The sequence below is a fragment of the Chaetura pelagica genome, unplaced genomic scaffold, assembly GCF_000747805.2.
Source record: "Chaetura pelagica isolate M959 unplaced genomic scaffold, ChaPel_1.0 scaffold153, whole genome shotgun sequence".
Lineage (NCBI taxonomy): Eukaryota > Metazoa > Chordata > Aves > Apodiformes > Apodidae > Chaetura > Chaetura pelagica.
In genome coordinates, this window is record NW_009952707.1 from 2,546,202 (window position 1) to 2,572,752 (window position 26,551).

At 41.5% G+C, this 26,551-nt stretch overlaps 1 protein-coding gene across 1 annotated transcript in view; it reads left to right on the forward strand.

The window, feature by feature from the left end:
* The window catches only part of ST5 (suppression of tumorigenicity 5), a 99,127-nt gene that overhangs the window by 16,431 nt on the left and 56,145 nt on the right, over positions 1-26,551 (forward strand). Inside the window, exons 2-3 of the mRNA XM_009994254.1 lie at positions 10,314-11,531; positions 15,484-15,620. Coding sequence (XP_009992556.1) covers positions 10,314-11,531; positions 15,484-15,620 — 1,355 coding nt within the window. The remainder of the gene's footprint in view (positions 1-10,313; positions 11,532-15,483; positions 15,621-26,551) is intronic.

Sequence of the window (26,551 nt, forward strand, 5' to 3'; positions counted from 1 at the left end):
ACTTGTGAACTACCTGCACAATACACAAGCTTCAAGTGCGTGGCAGAGTTGGGTCAGGCAGGCTGTATTCAGACAGATCAGATGCTGAGGTTGTTCAAGGTTCACAGAGATCATGCAGGAGTTTCTGTTCTGCTGGGATTTTAAAAATGGTTTTATTTTTATTGTAATGTTTATTTGATTTTATTTCCTATGTAGTGCAGTAACTCAAGAAGCAGTACAGAGCGTTTCAGAAATATTTGATCAATTTGGTGCTATCCAGTTGTGACATACTGTCTTTGCTCCAGATGTTTCAGGCCTCAGACTTGGTGAGTTGTGCTACTAGTAGTTGAGATAATGGCAGAAATTCAGATTGCCTGTTTCATAGCAGACAGATGGATAATGGCTTTCAGTTTTATAACCTGCTCTTCTAGGATGCTTTCTCACTGTGTTAAACTACTTCACGAAACCAGAAAACTGGAAAAAACAAATCTCTACAGAAAGACCTCACTGCACATTGGCAGCACACTGGGGACTAGACCTAAGCTGGTGGGTCTGGAAGGAAAATGTGGATACTGGTAGGAGAGGCAAAGAGTTAGATTTTGTATTTATTCTGAAAGCAACTTCTCTGAGTGGATGAGATTGAGAATGGTTGTTAAAGATGGGATGGAGTCCTGAATTCCCATTCTTTTTTTGTTCCTATTAGATTTTTATTCTTAAGTCTATTTGATGAAGTTCTGCATGACCTAGAAGTTGATTTATATGTGAAGCAGTGAAGGCAGGCTTGGCTGTATTCTGGATTAGTGTGCAGCCAGGACTCATTACTTTTTGGCTTCTGGTTCAGTTGTTTTCCCTTTGGGTACAGAGTATTTCAGCAAAGTATACAGTGACCTCACTAAGTTTTCTGACTTGTCAGAGCAGAAGAGGCATGAACCTATTTTACAACAGCTTTTCCAAACCAGAATTCCAGACTTGGAGGTTGCCAAACCCAGAGTGGCCTCAGATATGTTAAAAACTAAGGATCACAATCTATAAAAATTATTTTTAACCCTTCCCAAATTGTGTGCATATTAGTGCAGAAAGCTTGCAAAAACTCTGGCAGAATTAGTTCCACAGAGTTCATTGCTCCGAGATTCCAGGGCATGTTGAAAAATCACCTGTGTTTTGAAAAAGCTAAGTTAAGAGCTTCCATGTGCACTGGGGTTTTGAAGAGTCATGTTTCGGCATGCTGCTAAAGAACAAGTTTCAAGGACTGGCAGTTCTTAAACAGACAAATAAGCTTGTGTCCTGCCTGATTTAGGAAAATGCTGTCACTTGCTGTGTTGACACTCGCTCTCCAACAAAACTCCCAAGGTCTTAAGAAAGCAGGTAAGACTTAAGCGTGCTGAGCCATTTCCTCAACAGAATAAAAAGAAGTAACAGTGCAGATATAACAGTGAAAATACCTGTTGCAAAAATTATTATTCAGAACATGTCACAGGAAAAGACTAACTGTGAGGGAGACTTGAATTGTTCAACTTTAAATCATATTAGTTTTTTAGGAGAAAATGGGAGATGGTCCTTTGAAACCAGTGTACTGTACTTCAGTGGAAAGAACAGAGAGGATAACTCTCTGATATTTCAGTTCTGCCTTTTGATTTTTTATTTGTGCTGCCAGCTTCTGATCACTGTGACAGAAAGACAATGTAGGCTTGTCAATCATGTGTGATTTGGGTAGTAAAATTGGAACAGAGGAGTTGAAAAAGGCTTAAACATTGCGTTGTTTAAAAACCATCCTGCACTTGCCTTGTAACAGAGTAGAAGACACTCATAAATTTATAGCAGCAGGGAATCTAGCCCTCTCAGTCTAGATAATTTCACAATTTCCTGTTATCTTCTTTACCCTTAGAAATTTCTTGGCAAAGGCATTTACCTAGTGCATGTTGATTGATCACACTTTATTTTACAGCCATTTGTCATTGTCAGATTTTCTTGCTGTCTTTGCTTTACAGATCCAGTCTAATTCCAGGATTTAAGATCTGACTCATTGCCTTTGATTTATTTGCCCCTGTTCTTTACAGTTGTAGAGCATAGTTGCCACTTCACGTAATTTACTTTGGCAGAATGACTCCTGAATTTCACTGGTGTAAACCAGACTTTCTGCTTCTAAGCCATAAAAATACAGTTCAACTGCAGTCAGCTAAGTTTCTCTGTGCTTCTCTTTATGAACTAACTGCAAAGACCCAGAGGTCTGGAGAGGTTTTGTACTCAGGAATTCACCACAGCACTCTTGAGAATGCATCCCATGATTGTTATCATTAACTCAGTACTTCTTGGGAGCAAAGAAACTAGAGTTTTTAAAAACAGCATAAAGAACTTGATAACTATTTATTTATTTATTTCATGGTCCTAGTGACCTATCCTTTGGTAACTAGTTCTGATATGCTCTCAATTTTTATTTAAATAGAAATTATCAAAATTCCTTGGGGGAAAAAAAAATTCAGAAGTACAAGCAGAAAATTAATTGTTGTTTCTATGTTTGTCCTATCTTTAAACATTTTGTGATATTAATCTGCCTTTATTTTATTGCCTCATTCTCTCTTAATGCTGGGACTTTTCCATCACTAGCACAAGACCATGAGAATGAGCCTATTTCAAACAGTTTTATAATGCTAATTCACTTTTCAGTTTGGAAAGTGTTTTCTGTCTTGTTTTTGTCACAATCCCAAAGTCAACAATAAAGGGAGGAGGTTATCTGGAATGCAGATTTTCGGGGATTTAGAGCAATACTCCTGATGAGAGCATAGAATTCATAAAGGGTCTGGTGGAAGGCAGGTTGTTCTGTTGCCACTTTAATCACTTTCCTTTCCAAGTGAGAGGCAAGATATGACAAGTTGTACTACTTGCTTAATTTCCAAGCTGAATCATCTCAAAAACCACCTTGCTACTGTGTATCCAGCACCAAGTGTGAAAAGTTCACCTCCTTTACTTGCCATAAACTCTTATTTAGATTTAAGGTAATTAAATATAATCAGTAGTTATCTACTTAAACATAAAATTACAATACTGAATGGGATGCCAAAGTGCAGAAGACATTGTAATAGAAAGGTTTGCTGCCAAACAAAATTGGATTTAAATTCAGTAGAGCAGGAGGTCCCTTTTGTCTGGTCTTACTGTTCCCATAATCTCTAGATACAAGGAGCAGTAACATTGACTATAAAGTCCTTTTCTACTCATAGTACAACTAATATATGAAAGATGCAAGTAATCTTCTTTGATGGAGTATAGAATGCAGTTGTCCAAGCCTAGATACTTGTTTATGAGAATGTCAAAACTCAAAGCATCAGCGATACATGAGATCCTCTTGGGCCATCTCAGCTAAGATGGTATTACATTTAACCCTCATGCTAACCACCTAGTAACCCAGTTAGACCAGTCTGACTACCTGCATACACCTGTGAGCTTTCTGCTGTTGCTGCTTTACAGTAAAGTGTCCCTCAACATTGCTTCAATCAAAACCATTAAGGTTTTTTTGGCCTTCTTCAAATTGCTGTGCTTTTTGGTGCACCTTCTGGAAGACTGCTGTACTGCAGCAGTGTGTTCAGGTTTGTTTGTGCAAAAGTGTTGATTCATACCAGGAGCTTGCACAAGCCTGTGTCTAAGGGGCAGAAAATGCTCTTCTGTTTGTTCCCAGGGTGATTTCCAGGCAGCAGTGCCCTTAGGGAGGCAAGAAACTCTGCTGGTTACAAGGAGCTGTCAGTACTAAACCTTTTCAAAAGTGCTTTTTTTTTTTTTTTTTTTTTTTTGTCAGGGACATGGAAGTAATGACACAGAAACACTGGTTTTAATTTGAGCTTCTATTGGTCTCCACACATTTTCTCTCCTTTGCCTATTATGTCAACTCAAGTGGAAATTCAATGGAAATGAATGCCATAGCAAGGCATTATATCTGTTCTCATCAAAATGCACATGGTACACATGGTTCCAGTTAGGAGGTGCTTCCCTCTCTCTTTACTTTGCTCTGGGAAGGATGAATTCCAGTATTTGCACTCAGGGTGGCTGGCAGGAAGCAGGAGCTGCTCCTTACTCAAGGGAGCTCTCTGTGCTGCTGAGCCATGCTGCTACAGTCTGACCATACAAGGCTCTGCTTTCAGGAGGACATCGTCCTGCCTCTTGCTCAGTTCAAAAAATGTGCATCATCATTTTTGTTTCTGCATCCTGAATTAGGGGTAGAAGTTGGGTCTGAACCTGATTCATTTTTAGTCTCAATAGAAAAATGCAAGCACAGCTTTTTAAGAAGTCAGACTTTTGAAAATTCAAGGATCCAGTAAGTTATACCTTGTTCTCTGAGTTTCTTATTTCAATTTGGTCACACATACTGGTTAAGATCTGGCCATAGATAAGCTTGTCTGGGTACACAATAAAATCCCCAGGATTCAGGGACTTTTCAATATTCAGTTATAAGGATAATTTAAGTTTTTCATCATGAAGTCTGAATGCATCCCATTTGTTTGCTCAGTAGCCAAAAACACTAACAAAAAGCCAGAAAGGTGTGGGCTTTACCATTCCTTCCAGTGAAGTGTTAACAGTGGATATCTGAATTAGTGCTTCAAGTTATTGTTTTTGTGCAATCTTTTGCTTGAGAGAGGTTCTTTAAATAAAGAAATTAGGATTGTAATTAATCTTAAAATGTTGTTAATTTGTAGTGTTGTATGAAATAATTTGAATTACAAATTTCTGCATAATTTTGTAGTTACATCCTCAATTACCTGAAATCAGGGCAGCTATAGTATCGGTGTTAAAACTGAATCTTGCTGCTCTGGCAAAGAGAAATTTCTGTTGGTTTTGCTTCAGATCTTTCTAAATATTGGCTAGGGCCACAAGAAGTCTCTAGTCTTGTGTGGCAGGCCAAATCTGCTCAATACACAAAGTAACATACCTGTGGTCACCACTGATTCTGACATTATAATTTCTCTGAAGTGGGTTAGGTTGTCCTGATGAAATGGCACAACGCCCTGAGAAAAATCAGAAATAAGCAGAAAACCTAAATAAAATACTAAAAAAGTAACATTTTCCTAGCAAAAGTGGGGAGAGAGTCCTGATGAATAAAACCAACACTGTGTGACTTTGCATGAGCTCATCAAACACCAGGGTTACTGTGAAATGACAAGACTTCATCAACAGGAGCCTGGAAAGACCCGGTACGTGTTTCTTGCTCTTTTTTCAGTAAATGCGCTCCTAAGCATGAGCACATTGAAGTGGGAAATTCCCTGGATCAGAGAGCTAAAAACTATCCTATTATTCTGTAGCTGTTAGTTTAAGCAGGGCAGACGGAACTTGCAAAACTGAAAGAGTGCTGAGCAGCTTCTGCCAGCTCCTCTTTGCTCAGCACAGAAGGATCCGTGGAGTCACTCCTGGCACTCCAGGAGAGCTAGAGCAGGACTGCTGTGGAGTCTGAGCTGCTTAGCTGCTTAGCTCAGAGGTCAGAGCAGGGCAGGGGGAGTTCCAAGCCCTGTAACTCTTTCAAGGCAAGTTACTTCAGTTGCCTGTAATTCCTGGTCTGAAAAGCAACTCAGTATTGTTATTAGTGTTTATCAAAAGCGTGGATGCAGTCGCCTCAATAAATGCACATTCTTACTCTCCACCTTACTTTGACTTCCAAAAGACAGCTCTTTGGCCACCATTCTGGCTGTGTCCTGCTGCTGAAAGCTGTCTGAAGTTGTGGCATTTGTCTGCACTCTCTCTGACCTTCATTTCTCTTCTTTTCTGGAGTTAAGTTTTAGTAATTGGAGCAGGCAGGAGCTGTGCATCTGCACAACTGGATCAGAAGGTAACTCGCTGCTTTTGGTACTGTTTTTGTATTGCCCACTTTCAGAGTCATCTCGAAGAATTAAATTCTCCCTCTTCTGCACACAGCCATGTGTCAGCATCCATGTTTCGCAGGTAGGAAAAGATCAGTGTCTTGTTCAACACCAGGGACTTTCTGACTTTTCAGTCAGATACAGGATGAGGGCTCAAGTGTTTATGGCACCGAAACCAGCCTTTCTCCATCACCATAGAATTTTAGTACAAGTCAGCCTTGCTAGAGGTCTCACAAAGAGGACAGGAATTCAGTTTTTCCACCTTGGCTTTGCAATGAGTGGGGTGTGAATTATCTCAAAACAACGTGCCAAGTGATTCTGTTCTATTCTTGAGGCAGATGAGACAGCTCCACTGTTATCCTTGGGTATCCATTGCAACCGGTGAGGGGAGATGCCTGTTGGTACTAGCCTTTATTAGAGAAAACAACATGAATGCATACATTGGTCCATGGAAACTGTATCTTTAATTGAGGGGGGCCTGGAGAGTAACAGTTTTTATAAATTAAAGGTTTTTCTATGTTTGGCTGAGAAAAAGAGAAACTGGAGAGTAAAGACTGAATTAGAATTTAAAGCTCAATAGTATAAAGAATTAAAAATCCTACAGAGAGTCACTGATGTCCCTGTCCATGGCAGAGCCCTTGGAGTAGATGATCTTGATAGGTCCTTTCCAACCATTCTATGAACTCTATATTATCAGTTTTCTCCTACTGTGGGTAATCGCTCATTTCTCAGGGAACATCTCACAACAGCAAAGCTAAGCATGGTTGTGAGGGCCTGAAACCAGATTCTATCTGCTCCCTTCACTGTGCAGCAATAAGTTCTGCCAGGAAGGTAGTTTCAGGGTCTGTGACCTGTTTGCAAGATATTGCAGGATGCTTAGCATGTGATTTGCCTTTGAGACTGCAATTCACTGCTGACTTGCCAGTGGTTTGAGAGCTGCACACTTAAGGTTGCATGTTGGAAGAATACCCTTGTCAGATATGCAATCAGAGCAATTTCTTGTCATGTGATTTGTGGAATGCTAATATTCTCAAAGCAATGTTATTGCCTCGAAGGAAGGTGCTGTTCCAGTGAACTTAATAAGAAAGCTAAATTTTATTCCATTATTTTTAATTATGCTGTTTATATGTAATATTTTGAAGGTGTATGCAATCATATGCTCTGTAAGGTGCTGCATGTATCATTGTGTATGTAGAAAACTTCAATAAAAATGTCCTGCTTTACAATCTTTGTATGGAAGATTGCAAATTATTTAACTACTTGTCTCTGTCCAATAATACAATAATGTCCAATAAGTTTTTTAAGTTTGTGGAACTATTGTGCCTTCAAGAGGCTATTCTTCTTATGAAAGTAGGTTTCTTGGGGATGGACCATTTTATTACCTATTACTCCTCAATCAGCTTCTGGACTGTTTTTTTGGGTTGTTTTTTTTTTTGGTGGGCAGTGGGCTTTATTTGTTTGTTTGTTTTGAGGTTTTTTTGCTTGTTTGTTTTTTGTTTTGTTTTCGTTGTTTGTTTCCCCCCCTCCCCCCATTCTGTGGCTTACAACTGTCCTTTGGGGAACATGTGCCTGAAGCCATAAAAAACCCCTTTGCTTCTCTTTCTTGTTGAATTAGTCCTATGGCTTCTATCTAGATTGAAGTATACAGCATAATACCATGTGAACCAAAATCTTCTTAACTGTGGTATCCCAAGTACTTAAGAGCATATACCTCTAGAGAGGCTGTTGCTCTACAGCCCCAGTCTTACACAGAGGAAGTGAGTGGGAGTTTTATAATTGAATTCAGGCATTTCAAGATCAAGCCTTAAGTGCAGCTGCCTTACAGGGACCTGGGATTTAAAAGAGTGGCTCATGACTCTGGGAAGGAATATTGTGCAAATTCTGCAGGTTGTGCAAATCATGCTTTTCCCCTTTTCCTGCTCTCCCAATGGGTCAACAAACCTTCTGAGAGTGAAAGCAACAGAAAAGATATTTCTTGGAGTGTAAGGAGATGAGGGACTAGGCCTACTGTATTTTCTATGTAGTGATTCAAAGGCAGAAAGGGATTTGTCAGCCTGTCCTTCATCTCTGCTGTCCCATTGCTGACTTTACCCCAGTCATTTTGCATTTCACTCTTGCTATTATAATAAGTTTTAACATGCTAAAGCATTCTGCTTGGCCTCTTTGCAGGGTTTGTCCCTTATTCTCTAGCTGAATCCTGACAGTGGATTTAGCCAACATGCAGCTTCAAAGCCTGCGGTGGAGTCTGTAGTCTTAATATGCAAAATATGGTTCCACCAGGTGTTACTTGTTTGATGGAGAGAAATGCCACTGCAGCTCTGGAGCAGGCCTGAACAGCACACAGGACTTAGGAGAGCATGACTTCCAGTCTGAGCTAAAGGAGTGTAAAGAATACTATAAAATGTTGACTTTGTGGTATTCAAATGAAGAGATTGAGATGGGACAGACAGGAACAATGAAGAATCAGGGTACCCCAGCAGGTCTGAGCAGGCTGATTTAGGTTGCATCTTCAGGCACTGTAAAGATACGTAGGCCAAGGTAATTCCAGATAATTCACTACAAACTCTGCTGCAACAACCAGCCAAAACCACTCATCACCTGTCACCTGCTTTTGATCTTCTGAGATCTCTTAAGACACCTGTCTGAAGCTGTAGAGAATAGCAGGAAATTTAACTTCTAGGATGAAGAGAGTGTATTCTGATTCGCATCCTTCTGTCATGAAATGAGGAAGCTTTAAGCAGTTGGTGGTGCAGTTTTTGCTGTTGGCTCAAGATCTGTCTTTTCCTATGGGCATGTTTATTTTTCAAAACAATGCAGAAACAGAAGTCACCAAGCAGTGCAACTTCTGTACCAAAAAAGATTTGATTACCACAGGACTCTGGAAAAGACATAAGTTCCCTTTTGTGATAGGGAACTTTCTGACCAGAGTTTTCCTCTTTTGTGATAAATCTGAGCTTTACTTGCAAAGTATCAACTGTAGGAAACTGGGATGAAATCTAATAATTTGGTTTGGGGATGTGTTTGAAGGAGAAGAAAATATCTCCACTGTCAAAGTAAATTTTTCAGAAATTGTCCCAGTGCCCTGGACTTTCAGATTAATGCAGAGAACTTGGCACCTATGCCTGTAGGTATTGGCTGGCTGTTGGTGAGAAAAGTGTATAGCAGCAGGGGCTTGCTGAATCTGTTCTCCCTTTGCTATAGTGGAGAAATTTGCTCCCATGATTTCTTTTGGTCAAATAGTTCTTCCATTTGCTTTTACGTGTATAGGATGGTTTATAAAAAACCCGAATTGTTGGCCACAATCTTCATAGCATAGGAATTAACTGCACATGCAAGACACTATTTTGGAGTCTTTCCTCTTATTTCCTACTGTATAGAACAGAAAAGTTGCTACAGCAAGATATCAAAGGGATCATGATTATTTATGCTATGGTTTGAATGTGTGCATTGTGGCAGAGCAGTAAAACCTCTTTTTTTGACATGGTTTTGGCTTAATTTTCTTATTGCTGTCTCATTCGTGATGAGCCAACTGATGAATTTGTTTAATTTCCTTTCGCTTTTTTTTTTCTTAAAAGTCTTTGCCACAATGTACAAAACCCCAGTAACAATTACAAATTTTGCAAACTATGGCAAAAATTTCTTCAGAGGGTTTTTTTCCAGGGTAACACACTGAGACCTTTCTGTACAGTTTATATTTACCACATATTGTGGGCAGATTAATGCGTTGGGTTTTTTCAATCTGTAATGTTCTTTTGATAAGAAATTACTTCTCTTCCCTTTGATAGGACATATTTTATCTGTTGGCCACAACATCAGATCAAAGACAAAACAAGTCTTGCTTTTGTTGTGTTTGTTTGTTTTTTTGTTTGTTTGTTTGTTTTGTTGTTGTTGGCTTTTTATTTATTTATTTTTTTAGTTTACTGTATACATTGGAGATTCGAAATACTGTGGCTAAAATACTGCAGTGGCTGATCAAAGAGGTACTTTGCTTCAGATATTATGAATTAAAAACTGTCAGTTTTTTAAATAGGTTTGCTCTTTGCAACCAGTGAGTAAACTATGCCCTTTTTTGATCAGTCTTCCATTTTTGCTGCAGTGGGAATCTTCTCCCTGACAATCCCCTTTTTCTGCAGAGGGAATGTTTCATCTGGGAGGCCAGCTATTCTGCTGGAGGTGGCAGATGCATTCAAGGCAATGGTCTGCTATGAGAATCTCAGCTGTCCCTAAACTCAGGAAACTTGGAAAAGCTGGGGGTCAAGTAGAGGTGAGAAAACTGGCTTTGGACATGTCGAATGCCCTGCTCATCACCAACATCAGTTAATTGCTGCCACCCCCTGCCCTTAACTGTCTGGCTGAGTGGTATTTGGTATATTAGTGATGCTTTGGGGTAGTTTTGCAGTGTGCAGACATCCTCTGCTTTACCTGCAGCCAGAAGAAATCTGGCAAATAACTCCAGTTTCCCCAAGGACTTGATTTTTTATTTCTTTCTGCTCCTAGGTGTCAGTCAGTCTCTCCACTGCCTCTTTTGTCCCCACGAAGAAGCCCAGCCTACCCCCTCAGTGACAGTGAGGACTCTTGCCACTCGACTCGGATCCCCAGGGTCTCCAACTCCAGACTGCAGCTCAAGGACTGGAGCAGCCGCACGTCTACGCTGCAAAGCACCTCCACAAGCCCATCGGACACTGAATCCCCAAGCCACCCTCTGAAAGCTGTCAGTGTGGGTGCTTTGGATAAAAGGCTCTCTGTGTTCAAGGCTGACGACCAAAAGGAGAGTCCAAAGGAGGCTCAAGATGGGGACACGATAGGGAGCCATCCCCTCGCTCGGAGCACTCTGTCCTTGGGCACTGCCACCAACTTGAGGAACCTCTCCCTGAGCCGCGCGAGCGTCCGCTCCCAGGCGCTGGACATCAGGCAGAAGATCACAGAATGGGAGTGTCGCCGGGAGCCATCCCCCAGGATGAGCACCTGTGTGGACAAGAGGGATGCTGGGGAGAGGTCAGGCAGTGAGAGCTGCCCCAGTGTGCTGACCTCTCCCTGCAGTGACAAGACTTTTGATTTCAAAGGACTCAGAAGAATGAGCCGAACATTTTCCGAGTGCTCTTACCCTGAGACGGAGGAGGAGGAGCTGCTGGACAGGGATTCCTGCCATCGGTTTGAAAAGAGACCAGGCAGGAGTGAGACTCCTTCTGCTGCTTTCCTCAAGGGCCATGTGAGGAAAGAGTCCTCTGCTGTGCTCAACAGAATACAGAAGATCGAACAGGCACTGAAAGAGCAACCTGGCAGGGGCCTCCCCCAGTTGCCAAGTAGCTGTTACAGTGTTGACAAAGGGAGGAAAAAGTCTGGGACTTTGAGTACTGTGGAGGGACTGAGTGAAACCCTAAGTGATAGCAGAGGAGGGAGTGTTATTTTGGGGAGTGAACCAGAAACACCTACCGAGGCTGAGAAAAGCTGTAAGACAAAACAAGGGGTTCCTGCAAACTTGGCTGGCCCTAAACTGCTCCTTGACAGCCCAGCTAACACTGCAGTGAATCCTGTCCCCAAGCCCAAACGCACCTTTGAATATGAGGCAGACAAAAACCACAAAAGCAAACCAAGCAATGGCCTACCTCCATCTCCTACTCCTGCTGCTCCTCCTCCCCTCCCGTCCACCCCTGCGCCCCCTGTGACCAGACGGCAGAAGAAAGAGTCGCGCTTTCACAGAAAATCCCAGAATAGGTAAAATTCAAGGAAATGTCTTGTGCACAATCTTCAGATAAATCCATAGATGTGCGATATTTTTTTAGTAGCGATATTTTAAATCATCCCTCTAAAGCAATTTTTTTGACTTGAGAAATGCTAGGATTTGTGTGCAAGACAAGTATTTTTTCCTCTGGACTTCACAGATGGGATGCCCTGGTGCAATACCTTTGCATGGCCACAGTTTTGGAGTTCTCCAACCTGCATTCCTCGATCCCTGGAGAAGGCTCCAGGTCATGTGTGCTAAGGGTTGTCTTGCTCATTTTGGCACATAAGCCCTTGCTTCAGATTTTCAAATGGGCATAATTTCATTACCCTCTTCTAGTGGGACCACAGCTGGCCTGTCATAGTCCTGCCTGCCTGTTCACTGCAAAACATACCTGCAGAGAGTCTGTGTTTCCAAAGCTTGTTACCACAGCAGTTGTGTCAATTTTATGCGAGTTGATGATTTTATTCAATTTGGTGCTTAGAAATGTTGTTCTAAATCACTTTCAATAGCTGTAAATGATTAATTCTGAGAAAAATGTGTCTTGGCACACAGGGCCTTTATATCCTATCTTTCCTGAGATCATGTTGAGCAGCATATATGGCTCTGTTTCCCCAGCAGTCTGTGGAGCCTGGCCTGTTTTAATTACATGATTCCCCTTGACTTTTTGGAAACAGTACAAGTCACCCTGCTTGCCACTTAGAAAATTGCAGGCATAGTTGCTGTTAAGCATTTGAAGGGTGGCATTTTGAACAAGTTCACCTATCTGTGCATGTGTATGACACACACATGCTCCTGGTATTTAGTGATGAGCTTTGCAAGTAGCTGCTAAACAGGATCTCAAATGCACACTATCAATTCAGTATCTGGTGCTTGATGTTGGCTCAATTAATTTAAAGTTTATGTCAGCACAACCTGACCTGAAGTACACTGAGGCAAGAAAAGGAGAAGGGGAGCCTTCAGACTCTGTTCTTTACTTTTAAGAGACACCAGCTTCTGAAATGGATCACAAAGCTCTGCTGATGTGTGTTGTTTCTCTAGGAAAGGTGGACAGGGGAGAGATGATGAGGAGGAGAGTGTGTAAAGTCAAGCCCTAATTAGCAGTGCTTATCTTTGAGTGCTGGCAAGAGTCTGAGTAAGAGAAATCTAGTTTTTAACAAGAATTTATTAAATAAAGCTGACATAATTTTGTTCAGCACAGCATTTCCACTGTACAGAAGACAAACAATAATTTCTGAATTCTCTGCTAGAAATGATAGCCTTTATTGCAAAATTAAGGGGCAAGTGGTAAAATGGTCTTTGTGGTGGGTGGTGGAGAGGAATGAATAACGAGATCATTGTTGAACAGAATTACCGAGTGACCTGCAGCTTAGGGATCAAAGTCAGTCTCTGAGTACACACTCATATTGAGTTTGAGACCATTCAAGTCATCTGAGAACCACAGTATTTTGTTATAATGAGTTTGTGAGATGAAGTATTGTTTCTTTCAAAAAGAGGTACAATTTCTGCTTGCACCTGCTGTTCTGCAGGTTAAGTCTCTTGTCACAGCCGAGTTAGACAACAGCACACTTCAGCAATGGAGCTTGGGTGGAACTAGAAGGTAGGAGCCCAGAACAAATGCAGTATTTGTCAATTTAACTTGGGATTAGTAGCGTATAAATTGTAGGATTGACACTGTTACCATGTGCACCTGATGATTCTTGCAAATCAGTTTGGCATTGTACAAAGTAGGTTTCCATTTTCCTGTCACAGCTTTTTCCCTCCTGTAGCTTAGAGATGTTTCTGGTCTTACTTCTGTTTAATCATGATAAAAATAAGTTTAAATGGACCTCCTAAAATCACTGGTTTGCCAGCTAACTTCAAGACTAGGTGGAAGTCCTTTATAAAATCTTCACTTTATTGTCTTTGCTACTCTCCTTCCTTTACTTACAGCAAGGCTAGTTCCATCATGTACACGGTGCTCCACGTACTTGTCATCAAAGAATGACACTATTTTGTTAATATTAATTACGGAAATCTCAGTCTCTAAACTGTTCTGTTATTGAGAACAGATATAATTCATTATGCCTACAGCTTGTAGCTGTGTTTTTCAGATTGAACATAGACGTGGTTTGTACTCATTGGGATGTCGTGAGAATGGAATGTGGACATTGATTCTTCTGATATTTTTGTTGAAAACACTGATGTTCTTTGTGGTGGCTAATTCAACATTATAATAAGATAGAGCAAATATCTCATATTTGCCTGCTAGCACAGAGCCAGCTTGTATTCAGGGGACTTGGTGCCCACAATAGCTTCTACACTTTAGATTGACATAAGCTAGATATTCCCTGGTGGTTGGAGATCCTTTGGCACAGATACAGTGCAAGAGAAGAGTGTTGTCACAGAACAGGCTCAGGACACATGGACCACAGCTGAGTGCCAGTCCACAAAACCATTCCCATGGTCCTATACAGTGTCACTGCATCATAGTGTTTCCTTGAAATCCATGAGAGGATACGTAACTGCTTTAGGAAGTGTCATTTCATACACAGGTTTGTCTTTGGTGCTTAAGCACCTTTTATAAGTGCCAGTAAGTGTGGAGGAATGGATGTCTGAAATGAACAGCTTGTTTCTGCCCCTGTCCTGAGGTGTGTAACAGGGACCTGACTATTCTTATGACTGCAGAAAGGAGAGAGAGAGGCTCCTGAGCCTTCCTCAGACCTATAAGTCTGCTCCAGCAGTCAGAAAGGAAATGCTCTTGTGAAATGCAGTGTCTGTATGATAGTCACTGTGTTGCCTGTAGGGATCCTTTTCAGCCAATTAACAGGCTCATGAGTCTCATGAGACTCTGCCACTGCCATATGGATATGCTGTGAACATAGTTCACTCCAGCTGAGAAGAAGAGGAAAAGGAGTTGATGGGCAGGATGATTTACCATTAAACTAGCTTGGGTATCAATGAGTGAAGCACAGGCATCAGCACAGCCACTGTAAGCCTTACAGGACCCCTCCATTTACACTTTGAGCCCAATTTTGATACCATTTCATCCTCAGCCTAAAATCAACCAAATGAATGCCATCCCTCGTACAGATGGCAATGCAAACCACGCACCTCCCAATTTCAGTGCAGATGTTTCCTCAGAGAACAAGTGCTGGGTGAACTGGAGAATGGGCTTTGGCTCCTCTTCACCCCTTGTTGTGCAGGAGCACTGGGACAGCTGTGGGTAAAAGGCAGTAAATCACCTTTTCTTCCACTACTTGGATGGGAGACAAGTTGTATGTTTTCATCTGACCCAGTTGTCCCTCACCTTCCTGCCATAAAGTACGAACATTCAGGCACCCACACATCAGCCTGCTCTGCTTGTCTACTCCAGGGAGCCTTAATTTCCTCCCTGCTTTGTCTTGTGCTGCCAATGCTTGATGCAGGGTGTGCAAGAGGAATGGGTGAGTTTCACACCAGTCTGCCTTTGCCATTTGCACATTGATCTTTATGCAGGAACATAACTGAATGTTCAAGATGTGTTTTCAAACTAAGGGCTGTGTCTCCCAGAACAAATGATGGAGCAATGCTTTCCAGATAAATGTCTGCTTCTTGAGGAGAGATGGGCACATGTTTCTGGGAACTCTGGCAAAAGCAAAGCAATTTCTAATATGAGGACTGTGCTGCTAACTTGCTCTTTAGGCTTTGAAAAAGATCACATACTTTCTTGGTATTTTCTCCATCTCTCCGTAATGGGGATAACAATACTTCCAACCTCATAGAAGTGTCATGAATAGCTCTAGTAAAGACTTCCATGAGCACTGGACTTAAGGTCCTCTAAAAGTTAGTCCTTAAAGCAAAATGTGTAATTTTTTTTTTGTAATTATATATATATATATATATATATCTTGGCAGACAGTGCTTAGCTAGGTGTTTTAGTAATTTTGATTCTAGTTGCTAATTACTTATTGCTTTAAACTTTAGAAAATCCTTTGAGTTTGAGGATGCGTCGAGTCTGCAACCCCTGTACCCTTCCTCCCCAACTGCAAACGGGACTGAGACCCAGCATAAATTTGGATCCAAGAGCACTTTAGAAGAAAATGCCTATGAAGATATTGTAGGTAAGAACCTGCTCGGGTATCTGGGCTCACAGTGGGATATTGAGCAGTGGTGGTCAAACCCTGCATTGTTGAACACATGCCCTGTGCAAGAGCATTCAGGGCTGTCAGTAAAGAGAGATTAAATGGAGGCCAAATAGGTTTGATGCATCAGTGCAAAGGTAACTTTCAGTCTGCATGCAGAAGGCCTTGACTCTTTTGGACTTAATCATTGAGAGGTATTGGAAACTAACTGTTTGGTCAGTTTTTTGCCATGTTTTTTAAGAACCAAGTAGTTCTTTTTATCAAAGCCTTGGCTTGAAGCCTTGAGTGGTGTAAAAATGCAAAGAACTGAAATTGAGATAGTGTTTATAGAACTATCCAATAGCAAGATTAAACTCACAGGCCTTGTGTGTTCAGCCTGAGCTTTTCAGAACTCCTGTGTGGGCTGCCCCAAAGCAGTTGTTTGTAGCACCATTCCTGGTCTCCTTGGTCCCAGTTGCTGGTTAAAGAAAAATTAATTTCCTTTAGCTATAGAGACATCAGGAATGTGCAACAAAAAATGTTGTTTTGATTAAACTTCACAAGAAAAACATGTTTCTTTTGGTCTTAGAAGGAAATGTATGGCCTATGCATACATTCTTTTGACATCAAAAAAAAGTTGTTATAATTACTGAAAATTGGGCAGCCCTTCAGAGCACAGATTTTCCACACAAGTGATGAATATATGCTTTGTTTTTAACTCTTTCAGTGTTGTATTATTACAACAGACACAAAGGGTACTTCATTTTACTTTGGACAATGAACCTTTATCTACTGAAAGCTGGAGGGCTACCAAGATAGTCTGGGGCCCTAGAGCACATGTCCTCTGAAGACACACTGACAAGCTGGGCTTGTTTAGTCTGGTAAAAGCAGGACCAGAGGCACTCTGATACTGCTTACAAATGTTTGAATGGCAAAAAAAATATGAGAGAACAAAACTCTTCTTGGTCATATCAGTTGATACAGCAATGAACAGCAGCCACAAATTGCAGCTTGCAGCTATTTGCCCTTATACACCATTTCTGTCTCTGGTGTGTCAGCCTTACTGAAGATAGGAATTTACTCTTTCCATTTTCAGCTATACTCTCCCTCTATGCCATTAAAAAAAAATGCTTTCAGAGCACACACACAAAAATGCTGCTGCTCAGTGTCTGTTAATGATAATGAGAACTTATGTAGATATTTTTTCTGTGGAGACTGTCCTTTTATGATCATCAGCCTTTCCATGAAACAGTCAGACCACCATGCAATTCATACTTGAAAATGGATCGTACATCAATTACAGTACTTATCTTTGCTCAGAAGCTGTCAGTCTGCTGCCAGTTGTTAGGTGGTAATGCTTCTTTTCCTTGCTTTGCTTTGTTAAATATGAAATAAAATGTGCCAGACTGGTCCAACAAAGGGCTACAAGGATGGGTAAGGGACTGTAACACCTGCCTTATGAGGAAAGGCTGAGAGACCTGGGGCTTTTTAGTCTGAGAGTGGATCTAATAAATGTCTATAAATACATGAGGGCTGGGCATCAAGAAGGAAGGGACAACTTCTTTTCATTGTGCCCTGTGATAGGACGAGGGCAATGGATTCAAGCAAGAACACAAAAGTTCCACCTCCACATGAGGAAGAACTTCTTTGCTGTGAGGGTTACAGAACACTGGAATAGACTCCCCAGAGAGGCTGAGGAGTCTGCTTCTCTGGAGACTTTCAAGACCCATCTGGATGCATTTCTGGGTGACCCACCCTAGATTTGGTCCTGCTCTGGCAGGGGAGTTGGACTCGATCTCCAGAGTTCCCTTCCAGCCACTAATATTCTGTGATTCTGGGGTAAGAAGCTTTGTTCAAATGAGAAGAAATCTTGGGTTCAGTAAAACAAAATCATAATGGGCTCTTCCAGCTCATGGGAACTATAGACCAGCTCCCTGAAGATCATAATTTGGGCATTTTGGCAGGGCAGTGGGAAGAGAATGCAAAATTTCAGACCTGTGAACACACAGAACTTCATTATTTTGTACTACTTTTTAACAACCTCTTTCCAAAGCACTTCATTCCATACAGGCAGTGTGGGGGGAACACCAAATCAGTATAAGTCTTATAAACTGTGAAGCATGATTAAAGACAAGCCAAAGTAGTTTGATCTCCAGCTTTAAAGAAACTATCATAGTTTTGTGTATTTCATCTGCATAATTTATACCAGTAGTCCTCAACTCCAGGCTCTAAGTAGCACTTGTGTGTGCATGCAGACCAGGTGCCCATAGAGTGAGCTTATTTCAGAGATCTACATCTGCTTCCAAGCTGTAAAGGACTCTGTCACTGCTGCTTTGGGTTTTCTTTGCAAGCAGTTGCTCTAAGGGTGGTGGTGTTTTGGTTTTGTTTTTTTTTTGTCTGTACCTGGTTGACTCCTCTGTGTCCCTAAAAGCTTGTAAGTAGTTAAAAAATTGTCACTGTAGTGTTTAACTCAACTAAGTCTCCCCCCATCCTATCCCCTGTAGAATTAAAAATTTTAATGTAAGTAAGTGTTAAAACACAGGAACAAAAAAAAGGCTCTAAATCCTGAGCAATGCTCTAAGCACTCTACTGTGAGGCAGAATCATTAAAATAGGTTCAGGTTGGAAGGAACTGGAGCAAGCTGGACCAACCTCTGCTCAGAGCAGAGCTAGTTTCAAAGTTAGATCAGGTTGCTCAGGGCTACATCTGGTTGAGCTTTCAAAATATCTTTGGAGTGTGGTTCCACTGCCTCTCTGTGAAGCCTACTCTACTGCTTAACCTCCACTCTGAAGAATATTTTATTGTATCACTGTGAAGGAATTTTTCTTTCTATCCAGTTAAAATTCTCCTTGCAGCTATCTGTGACCTTTGTCTTCCATCTTTGAATGGAAAACAGCAGTTAGAGGTCTCCTTCAAGCCCCACCCCCTGACTTCTTTAAGTTTAACAGTCCCAGTTCTTTCAGCCTTTTCTCATTTATGTTGTATGCTCCAGCCACAACCATCTTAGTAAGCAGCCTTGATCTATACTAGCTCCAGTCTGTTGATGTCTCTCTGGTACTGGGATTACTCCACATGTGACCTTGCAAGGGCTGAAAAGAATGGGATTACCACTTCCTGTGACTTGCTGGCCACTCTGGCTTTTGCAGGCCAAGGTGTGGTTGACCTTCCTTGTCAGAGGCACACACTCCTGCTTTATGTTTGGGTCATTGCTTACTGGGACCCCAAGCAATAATTTTGCAGAGCTGCTGCCTAGCCAGTCAGCCTGGCATGTGCCATTTTAGGGTTATGCTGACCCATGTGTGGGACCATATTTGTCTTTCCTAAACTTCCTGAAGCTCCTGTCAAGCTATTCCTTCAGCTTGCTGAGGTCCCCCAGGACAGCAGCCCAGCCCTCCTGTCCGTCTCTCTGTGTTAGATCTCTACAAGATGCTGTGCTGGGATACTGGATGCTCTCACTCAGACTAATACAATGGTCAAAATACAGCTTCTAAGCACGTAAATGCTAGGACTAGAGCAGTTGGTTTTGAGGTTACTTTATTGGCTTTGAGGTTACTTCCTGACCTCATTGTGTGATGCACATGCACACTAAATCTTCCGCTGTCTCCTGGTGCTCTTATGCTGTTTCCTCCTTTAATGATCAGAACACTGATGATCTCCTATGGCTAATTTAAGTTATTTTGAGAGCTGATTAACAGAAAAAAAGTTTATGGTACATGAAAACCAAAAATGATTTTGCTTTGAAATCCAGTGACATAATGAATCAGTTATTTTGTTTAATTTTGTACTATTTTTGTACACTTTAATAGATGAAATATCTGCATGTTAAGTTCAAGAGAGATACTGGATTGAAACATAACAGTTCATTCTGCTTTAATCAGGAAGCAGTTGTACGAAGGGGTGTGCATTCCTAATATTAATCAGAGCTGTATTCCATGTGCAAGGAACCATGTGGACTTCATTCATCTTCTATACTAGCACTTGCAGGAATGTGGCAGTCATAGTAAACTTAACATTGTTTTGCTTCTTGTGGTTTCAAATGAGTCTTTAATCAGACCAAAATTGATGTGGCTTTATGAATCCAGTTGTGGAAACCATGCTTGGCTTTGTGCAAATGCAAGGAACTATCGTAGTATTAAGAGATGTCTGAGATGGTTGCTTCTGCTGTGTTTGTGGACAACAGGATTTCCTGTCATCTCTACCATATGGTTTCAGTTTTCCTGCCTGTTCCCCTAAATGCAATTGAGATATTTCAGTATTGTTATTTAACCTCTGGTGTCTCTGAGGCATTTTTCACCTGACATCTAGAAAAAAGCCCTTGCTACCATCACCAAAAAAAGCTGAATGCCTGAAGTAAAAGCAATGTTAGGAGCACAATGTTAAGTTTAACTTGAGAACGTCTAGTAAAACCATGTAAATGGTAGTGTGTGTTTGTAAGAGAAATTTAATTCACAATTCAGAAATTAACTGTAGTACAAGAAATCTTTGACAAAGCAAGTCTTACTGCTCTCTAACTTCTTGGTGTACTGGAAACAGTAGGATGGGTAGAGGCATCCTCTAAAAGGACTCTATAGATGTGTAGGAGACACATTGCTCAGGTGGGCTAAAATGTTTGCATTGTAGATTGAGAATGTTTAATTTGATATCACACAGCTCCACCTGCCCTGTCTGAGCAAGAGCTATTTGCTCTTACAGCTGCCTGGCCCTCATTTAAAACATTTTTTTTCACCAAGAAGAATGAAAGTGATTAAATTGCTTTTATTCCCTGAAGATCTGTGACCATAACAGGGTTTCTTGCTTCTCTGCTGTTTTTGAAGTCATGGGTGTATTATTAAGCACACATCCCAAGTATACGAATATCAGATTATTAGTCATCTAATGGGTTTAGCATCTTACTGGTGCAGTAAGAAGAGCAGTTTGTATAAGAATGGGTTTATTTCAGCCACATAAATTAGTGCAGAAAGGTCTTGCCCCAGTAAGGTTCCTATTCTGGCTGTCTGGCTTGCTTACAAGACTTGTGTTTGCTCACTAAATTGCAACAGTCTAAGGCATCTTATAACTGTTAATTAACAAGAAAATAAATGCTAATGAATTACTCTATTTTAGAGTTCCCAGCTGAGATCAGATGGTGCTTTTCTTTGGGACCAGACTGACTGCTTGAAGGCCAGAGCTCTTTGGAATGCTCACCGTGCTGGGTCTGTCTGGCTTGGCCACAGGCACTGGCATGTGCCTGGCAATTTGGGGTGACATTAACCCTTCCTCTGTGTCATTTAATAAGCTTCCCCATGCACCTTTTTCCAGTGCACAGATCTGCTGGAATCGCTCCAGAGTTGAAATAGCTCTTTTAGTTTAGTCCTCTCCATCAAATTCCTGTGAGGAGGAGCATAAATGTCTGCTAGGGACCTGAGGAAGTTTTGGTGTTCCAGTGGCAGCAGAGTCCCTAGGAATAGCAAAGTCTGGGGACACCTCCAATGCCAGTGATGTACAGCCAAGACTGGTCTATGCCAGAAGTTAGGTGGCAATGCCAAAGACATGACAGGTATCAGTGCCAAAACTGTGTTAAGCTGCTTGGTGGCAGGTCCCAGTGCTGTGTAGATCCCTAGGGCAAGCACCTCTCCTCTAACCTTGTGGTTAAACAAGCAGCATGGGGCTCTTTTGTTCATTAAATGCACGTGTTTTTTCAACTGACATTTTAGGGTATACCGTGGAAGATGGAGTCCATCAAATACCCACTGGCTGAGGAAATGCTCTTCTCAAGGAGACTCCAGCAACTAGAACCTAAATGTGGACAGATGGATTAGCTGTTAAAGGGGGACAGGTAACCTGGGCAAGAGGAAGGATAGCCAAAAGTGTGTGTATAGTTCAGGCAACTGGAACACATTCCTGTGAAAAATTATTTCTTCTGGGCAGTGCCACAGTCATTATGCAAAGTTAAAAGTTGAAATGTTTTTATTTTAAAGCTGAGATTCAGCAGTTGACTTCTGATTCTACAAAAGGTTAGGTCTTTGGATCTGGGGTTTTGATACTGTCTGTGTTGATAGAGGCCAGCTTGAAATCTTGCCTTGGAACTCAGTTCCCTATTCTCATTTCTCCCTATCTCTGCATGACAATTTCTCTGCGATCCTTTGAGGAGTTTAAAGTCAGCCACACGTTCTTGATGGGCATACGCTCAGAAATTAATGTTCAGAAGCAGATGTTGGGTTCAGGCCCATCTTTGGTTGTATTTATGTTTGTTGAGAAGTAATTGATTAAACCAGTCAGAATGCTTTTCTGGAGTCTGTAGAGGTCTCAGTCAACAGAGTCAAGTGGTTTCAGATTTGTTTTAAATAAAAGGTCATAGTTAATTAGTATGGGAGATCTCTTTGGAGGGGGAAAAGTGAGAAGAAGTGGCAACCAGTGGAACTGAGATTTTGAAGAAACAGTAGCTCCTGACAGTCACTGTGTCTGCTTGGGCAGCTAGAGCTGAAGTGGTCTAGAAAGTAAAGCAATGCCCCAAGAAATATTGCTGTGGGATCTCTAAAACCAGGATGACTTTCTGAATAGGATCTTGCTGGTAGACTCCTGTTGCAAGTGTCCTGCAATCCATGGTCCCAGGGGCAGCTGGCCCTCCTGGAGAGGATTTCCAATGCACCCTTCTGATCTCTGGACCTGTTCAGTATCATGTTTAGGAGATTTTGAGCCCTGTCAATAGCTGGATGCTTCTCTTCGCAAATATTTTTTGCACCTTACAAAGAGACTGATGAAAGCAACACAATCACTGTGCTTCTGAAGGTATAGAATTGAATCTTATTACAGTTGACACACAATGGGACTGAAATGTGAAACAGTGTAGTTATACACAATTGTCTAGCTGTCTTCCTTTGTTAATTCTGTATCTCAGTTCAGTTTGGGGAGAATCGGCTTCTTGCTTAATTCTTCACTATGATAGAACTAGTTCTGGGTTTGCATGGGCCTTCTTCACAGAGAGTTGAGTGCAAAATAAAGCATTATAAATCCTCCAACCTGTCAGATTGGTACCAGGCTTAGAAAAGTTCATAGTTTCTTTTGGAGTAAAATCACTTTGCATGTCTTGTGTACAGGTTTAAGATAATCACTCAGGAACCAAATGTCCTTCCTTTGGTGTAGCCATCTCTCCTTGAAATTAGTGAGGGTCAGGTTGTTTTTGTACTTGGTGAAAGTACAGTCTTTCCCAGAGATATGTGGAGGGAATGTCAGTGCCTTAACAGAACAGCTTGTCACTCCCTTAATCCTTCCTAGTAAGGCACCTCCTCTCCTAAACCAATTGATTGTTTTTCAGTTCTGGTGTAAATTGTACATAGTGCATGTCATGCAACCCATTGGATGATTTAGCTGTTTTACTGAATCCTCCATTATATGTGCCAAGAGCTGCAGAAATGATGACTGAGGTCCACTTGGAAGATTTTCCAGCTTGACATTGCTTTCAAATTAGAACATTTGCAAAGTTATTTCAGTAAATGTAGAAAAAGGTTAAAAAGATAGTAAGCTGATCTTTCCAGTAAAATGCCATCATCACATGCCACATTTTTGCCTGCCGTGGTTTCGTATGGCAATATTGTCTGTCACATTATCATCTCACATCAAAAGGATTGAACAAATCTGGGAGAAAGTAGAATTGCTGAGCTGCTGTGAAGTTGAAACAAACTTGGAGAGATTGAACGTCTGCCAACAGTGCTGTGCTAGTCACTTCTCTGAAAAAAATGTGTTTTTAGTCAGATCCTTACCAGGAGGTTTCTGGGCAGCTGTTTTTGAAAGACAGAGCTAGAATTGACACAAAATGATGGTGCAGACAATGATCAGAGAAACATATGTCTCTGTCTTCTTCCACACCCCCAGTCTGCCTCTCACAATCTGAAAACCTTGGGAGATTTGGGAAGTGTAATAGTGACAATTTTAATAATAGATGCTGTAGGGTAATGGCAGCCAGAGCACATTAAATCAAACAGCATCCATATGGACTTGTCAAAGAAAGGCCAAACACTCGAGCTGTCTGATCCTATTGATGATCTCCTGCTGCTTTGTTGCTACATTGGGATACGTGGATGTCAGTTATTTTTAATAATCATCTCATGCTTTATTTCCATTTATCCCTGTAGAGTATCTCTCACAGCTATACATACCATCTACTACAGCTTCTTTTGACAGTCTATCAGCTTTATCACCTTGTTTTCCAGTCAATACTGCAGTAAAACAGAAAGTAAAATGACCATGAGGCTGCTCTCCCAAGTTTTAGTTTAAATTCAGACACCGTGTTGAAGTCATCAGAGTTAAACCTCTGAAATGCAGCAGTTTAGGCCTGCTGATGCTGTGCTGTGCTAACAGTTGCTCATCAGATGTTTTCATGCACATGGTTTCAGACTGAAGTGTTCAATGGAGATTTTGAGGATGATATTTATTATTATCAGCCATGCTAATTCTTCTCCATCCAATACTTCATTTTGATTGCAGCTCTTAAGCTCTTGCAGACCTTGCAGACATAGCAGGGAGCAGGAACTATCTGTAGTGTTTCTTCTGCTTATTGCATGACAAAGCAATACTGGAAAAGTTCAGATAGCACAGGTTGTTGTCTCCAAGTTCCATGGACTGAGGCTCAGAAGGCTGATCACATGTTAGACTTGTCCCTCTGCCTGTTGCAGATGCTCTACTGCTTTTCTGAGAACATGGTACTGAGCCGATACACTGGGTGGTAGGACTGTAATGGGGTGTAACTTAGTACTGTTCAGCCATAGTTTTTCAAAGCATCTATAATGTTAGCTGTAATTTGATATTGAAATTATTCATCTTTCTACAGATTCCTGGGGTAAATGACTCAGCTGAGATGCATAATTGCAGCTTCTCTGATGTTGAAAGACCTCATCTATGCACTAGAGATCTAAGCTCAGATACTTTAAGAGAGTGTGGAGATTCTGTGGTTTTCATCCATTTGATCTGAACATTCTCATAAACATCCCAGTGGCTGTTTCCTTCAAGCACTGGTGGTGTGAATCTGAGTTTGTGTAATTTGATGAATAAAATGCATGAGTAATGCATATGCAGAACACACCTGGATTCTCACCATTGAGCAGTTCTTTGGACTTAAGTGCCCAGAGACACTGGGGAGCTGTGAGTCTGCAGAGTGCATGAATCCTGTGCTGCTCCCTCCTTCAGTGCCTGCACCCAGAGATTCATTCTGATGGCTTCCTCTTCAGAGGCAGCAAAAGCAGAATTCCCCAACCACCCTTCTCTGATTGCTTCTTCCTTGCCCAGTTGTATTTTATCTTAATCTTCTGCAAGGGCTTGTGTGCAGCAAACGGGCGAGAGCTGGATGAATTTTACTATCTCTACAACTGAACAAAAGTCATGGGCAGGGAGGAAAAAAAGTAATTGAAGGATTTGTAGATGCCATCAGGCGGATTACTTGTGGAAAGGGGTTGATGCTGCACCTTGTGTCTGTTGTTACAGAAACACTGCAAAAGGTTGAGCAGATAGGGGCCACAAGCATCAGATGTTCCTACAGAATGCTCACTTGGGTATTTCCACTTGTCTGTTATTCAGTCCTGATTCTGCCTATCTGGGCCTCTTCTGCACATTTATTGCCACTATTTGCAGCTCCTTGCCTCTGGAGGTATGTGCTGCTTTTTCCCAAGTCTCTCCTGGGATGGCAGTTGAAGCTTTCATCTCCCAGTTCATTATAATGTAAAATACATTAATTGCATGCAAGAAACACACACTTTGTCATTTGTGAGGTGCTAACTGTCTAACTCAGCTGTAAAGTGCAGGGGCCTGGGCCTTCTGTGGAGCCAGCAGAAAGGCAAGAGGCTCCCAGCTTGGGCATTCAGCATCACCCTCTGGAGACAGTATCTCTGCTCCTAATTTAGGCATCTAAGTTAGCACAAGTCGACGAGCCCTTTCCCTTACTGCATACCTGCTGTTCAGTTCTTCTGGCTTCTTGGCAGTGCCAAAGGCAGGAGTTATAATCAGCACTCAGTGAATCACTTCATTCTTCTGATAATTATTTGTCCCATCTAGAAAGAAGTCCTGCATTTCCCTGCTTTCTGCCATTTATAGAAAAGTGTCTCCCTGCATTTTTTTTTTTCCCCTCAGCCTTACTTTTTACTCCTTTCTCAGCATGAGACAGGCTTGCTGAGTCTGCCTCTGCTTCCCATTTGCCACGTGTGAGAGACTGAGCAGGGAGAGAAACTTTTTGTACCACCTCAGGGCTTGGTGGGGCATCACAGTGAGGAACTGCAAAGTCTGGAGGAAACTCATCAGTGCTTAAGCTCAAAGCACTACATTCCTCAGGACTTTTCTAAAGATTACGGGTTACTTTCTATTTGTTTGTTTGTTTGGTTTTTCTTTCCCTTATGGACCAATCATTAAATTGCCTGTGAGATCTTCTAAAGATAAATGACATGTAGATAAATGTCCTGTGTTAACTCAGAAGTTCATGACGTAGAATTCTAGAGAATGAGAAACTAAAAAAAATAAATAAAAAAGCTTATAAAGGGAACTGATCTGGAAGCAGAGATGGTGGTTAGAGACAATGTTTATCAGACTTACTACTTTGTGTGACCATACGCATCCTGGGGATCTGATTCAGCTTCCTTTGAAGTCAGTGATAGTCTGCTGTTGTGTGCGGCATTTGGATCAGCCTCATTAAGACAAACCTGGCTTTTATCCTGAATAATGTTTCTCCTTTTGGTTTCCAATAGAGACATCCATATGGAAGGAACAAGGATGTTTCCTTGCCCTTTCCTTGTAAATGTGTTTTTCTTTTGCAACAAATCCAGATGAATGCAAGAGCACTGCATGTTGCGAACATTCCTTGCCTGGGTCTTGAGACTAGAGAAGTGATGGTGTTGAGAAGAAATGCAGAGATCAAAGCTGCAAACCTCTGAACCAGCTAAGCTGTGTGGAAGCTTTTCTCATTTTTGTGC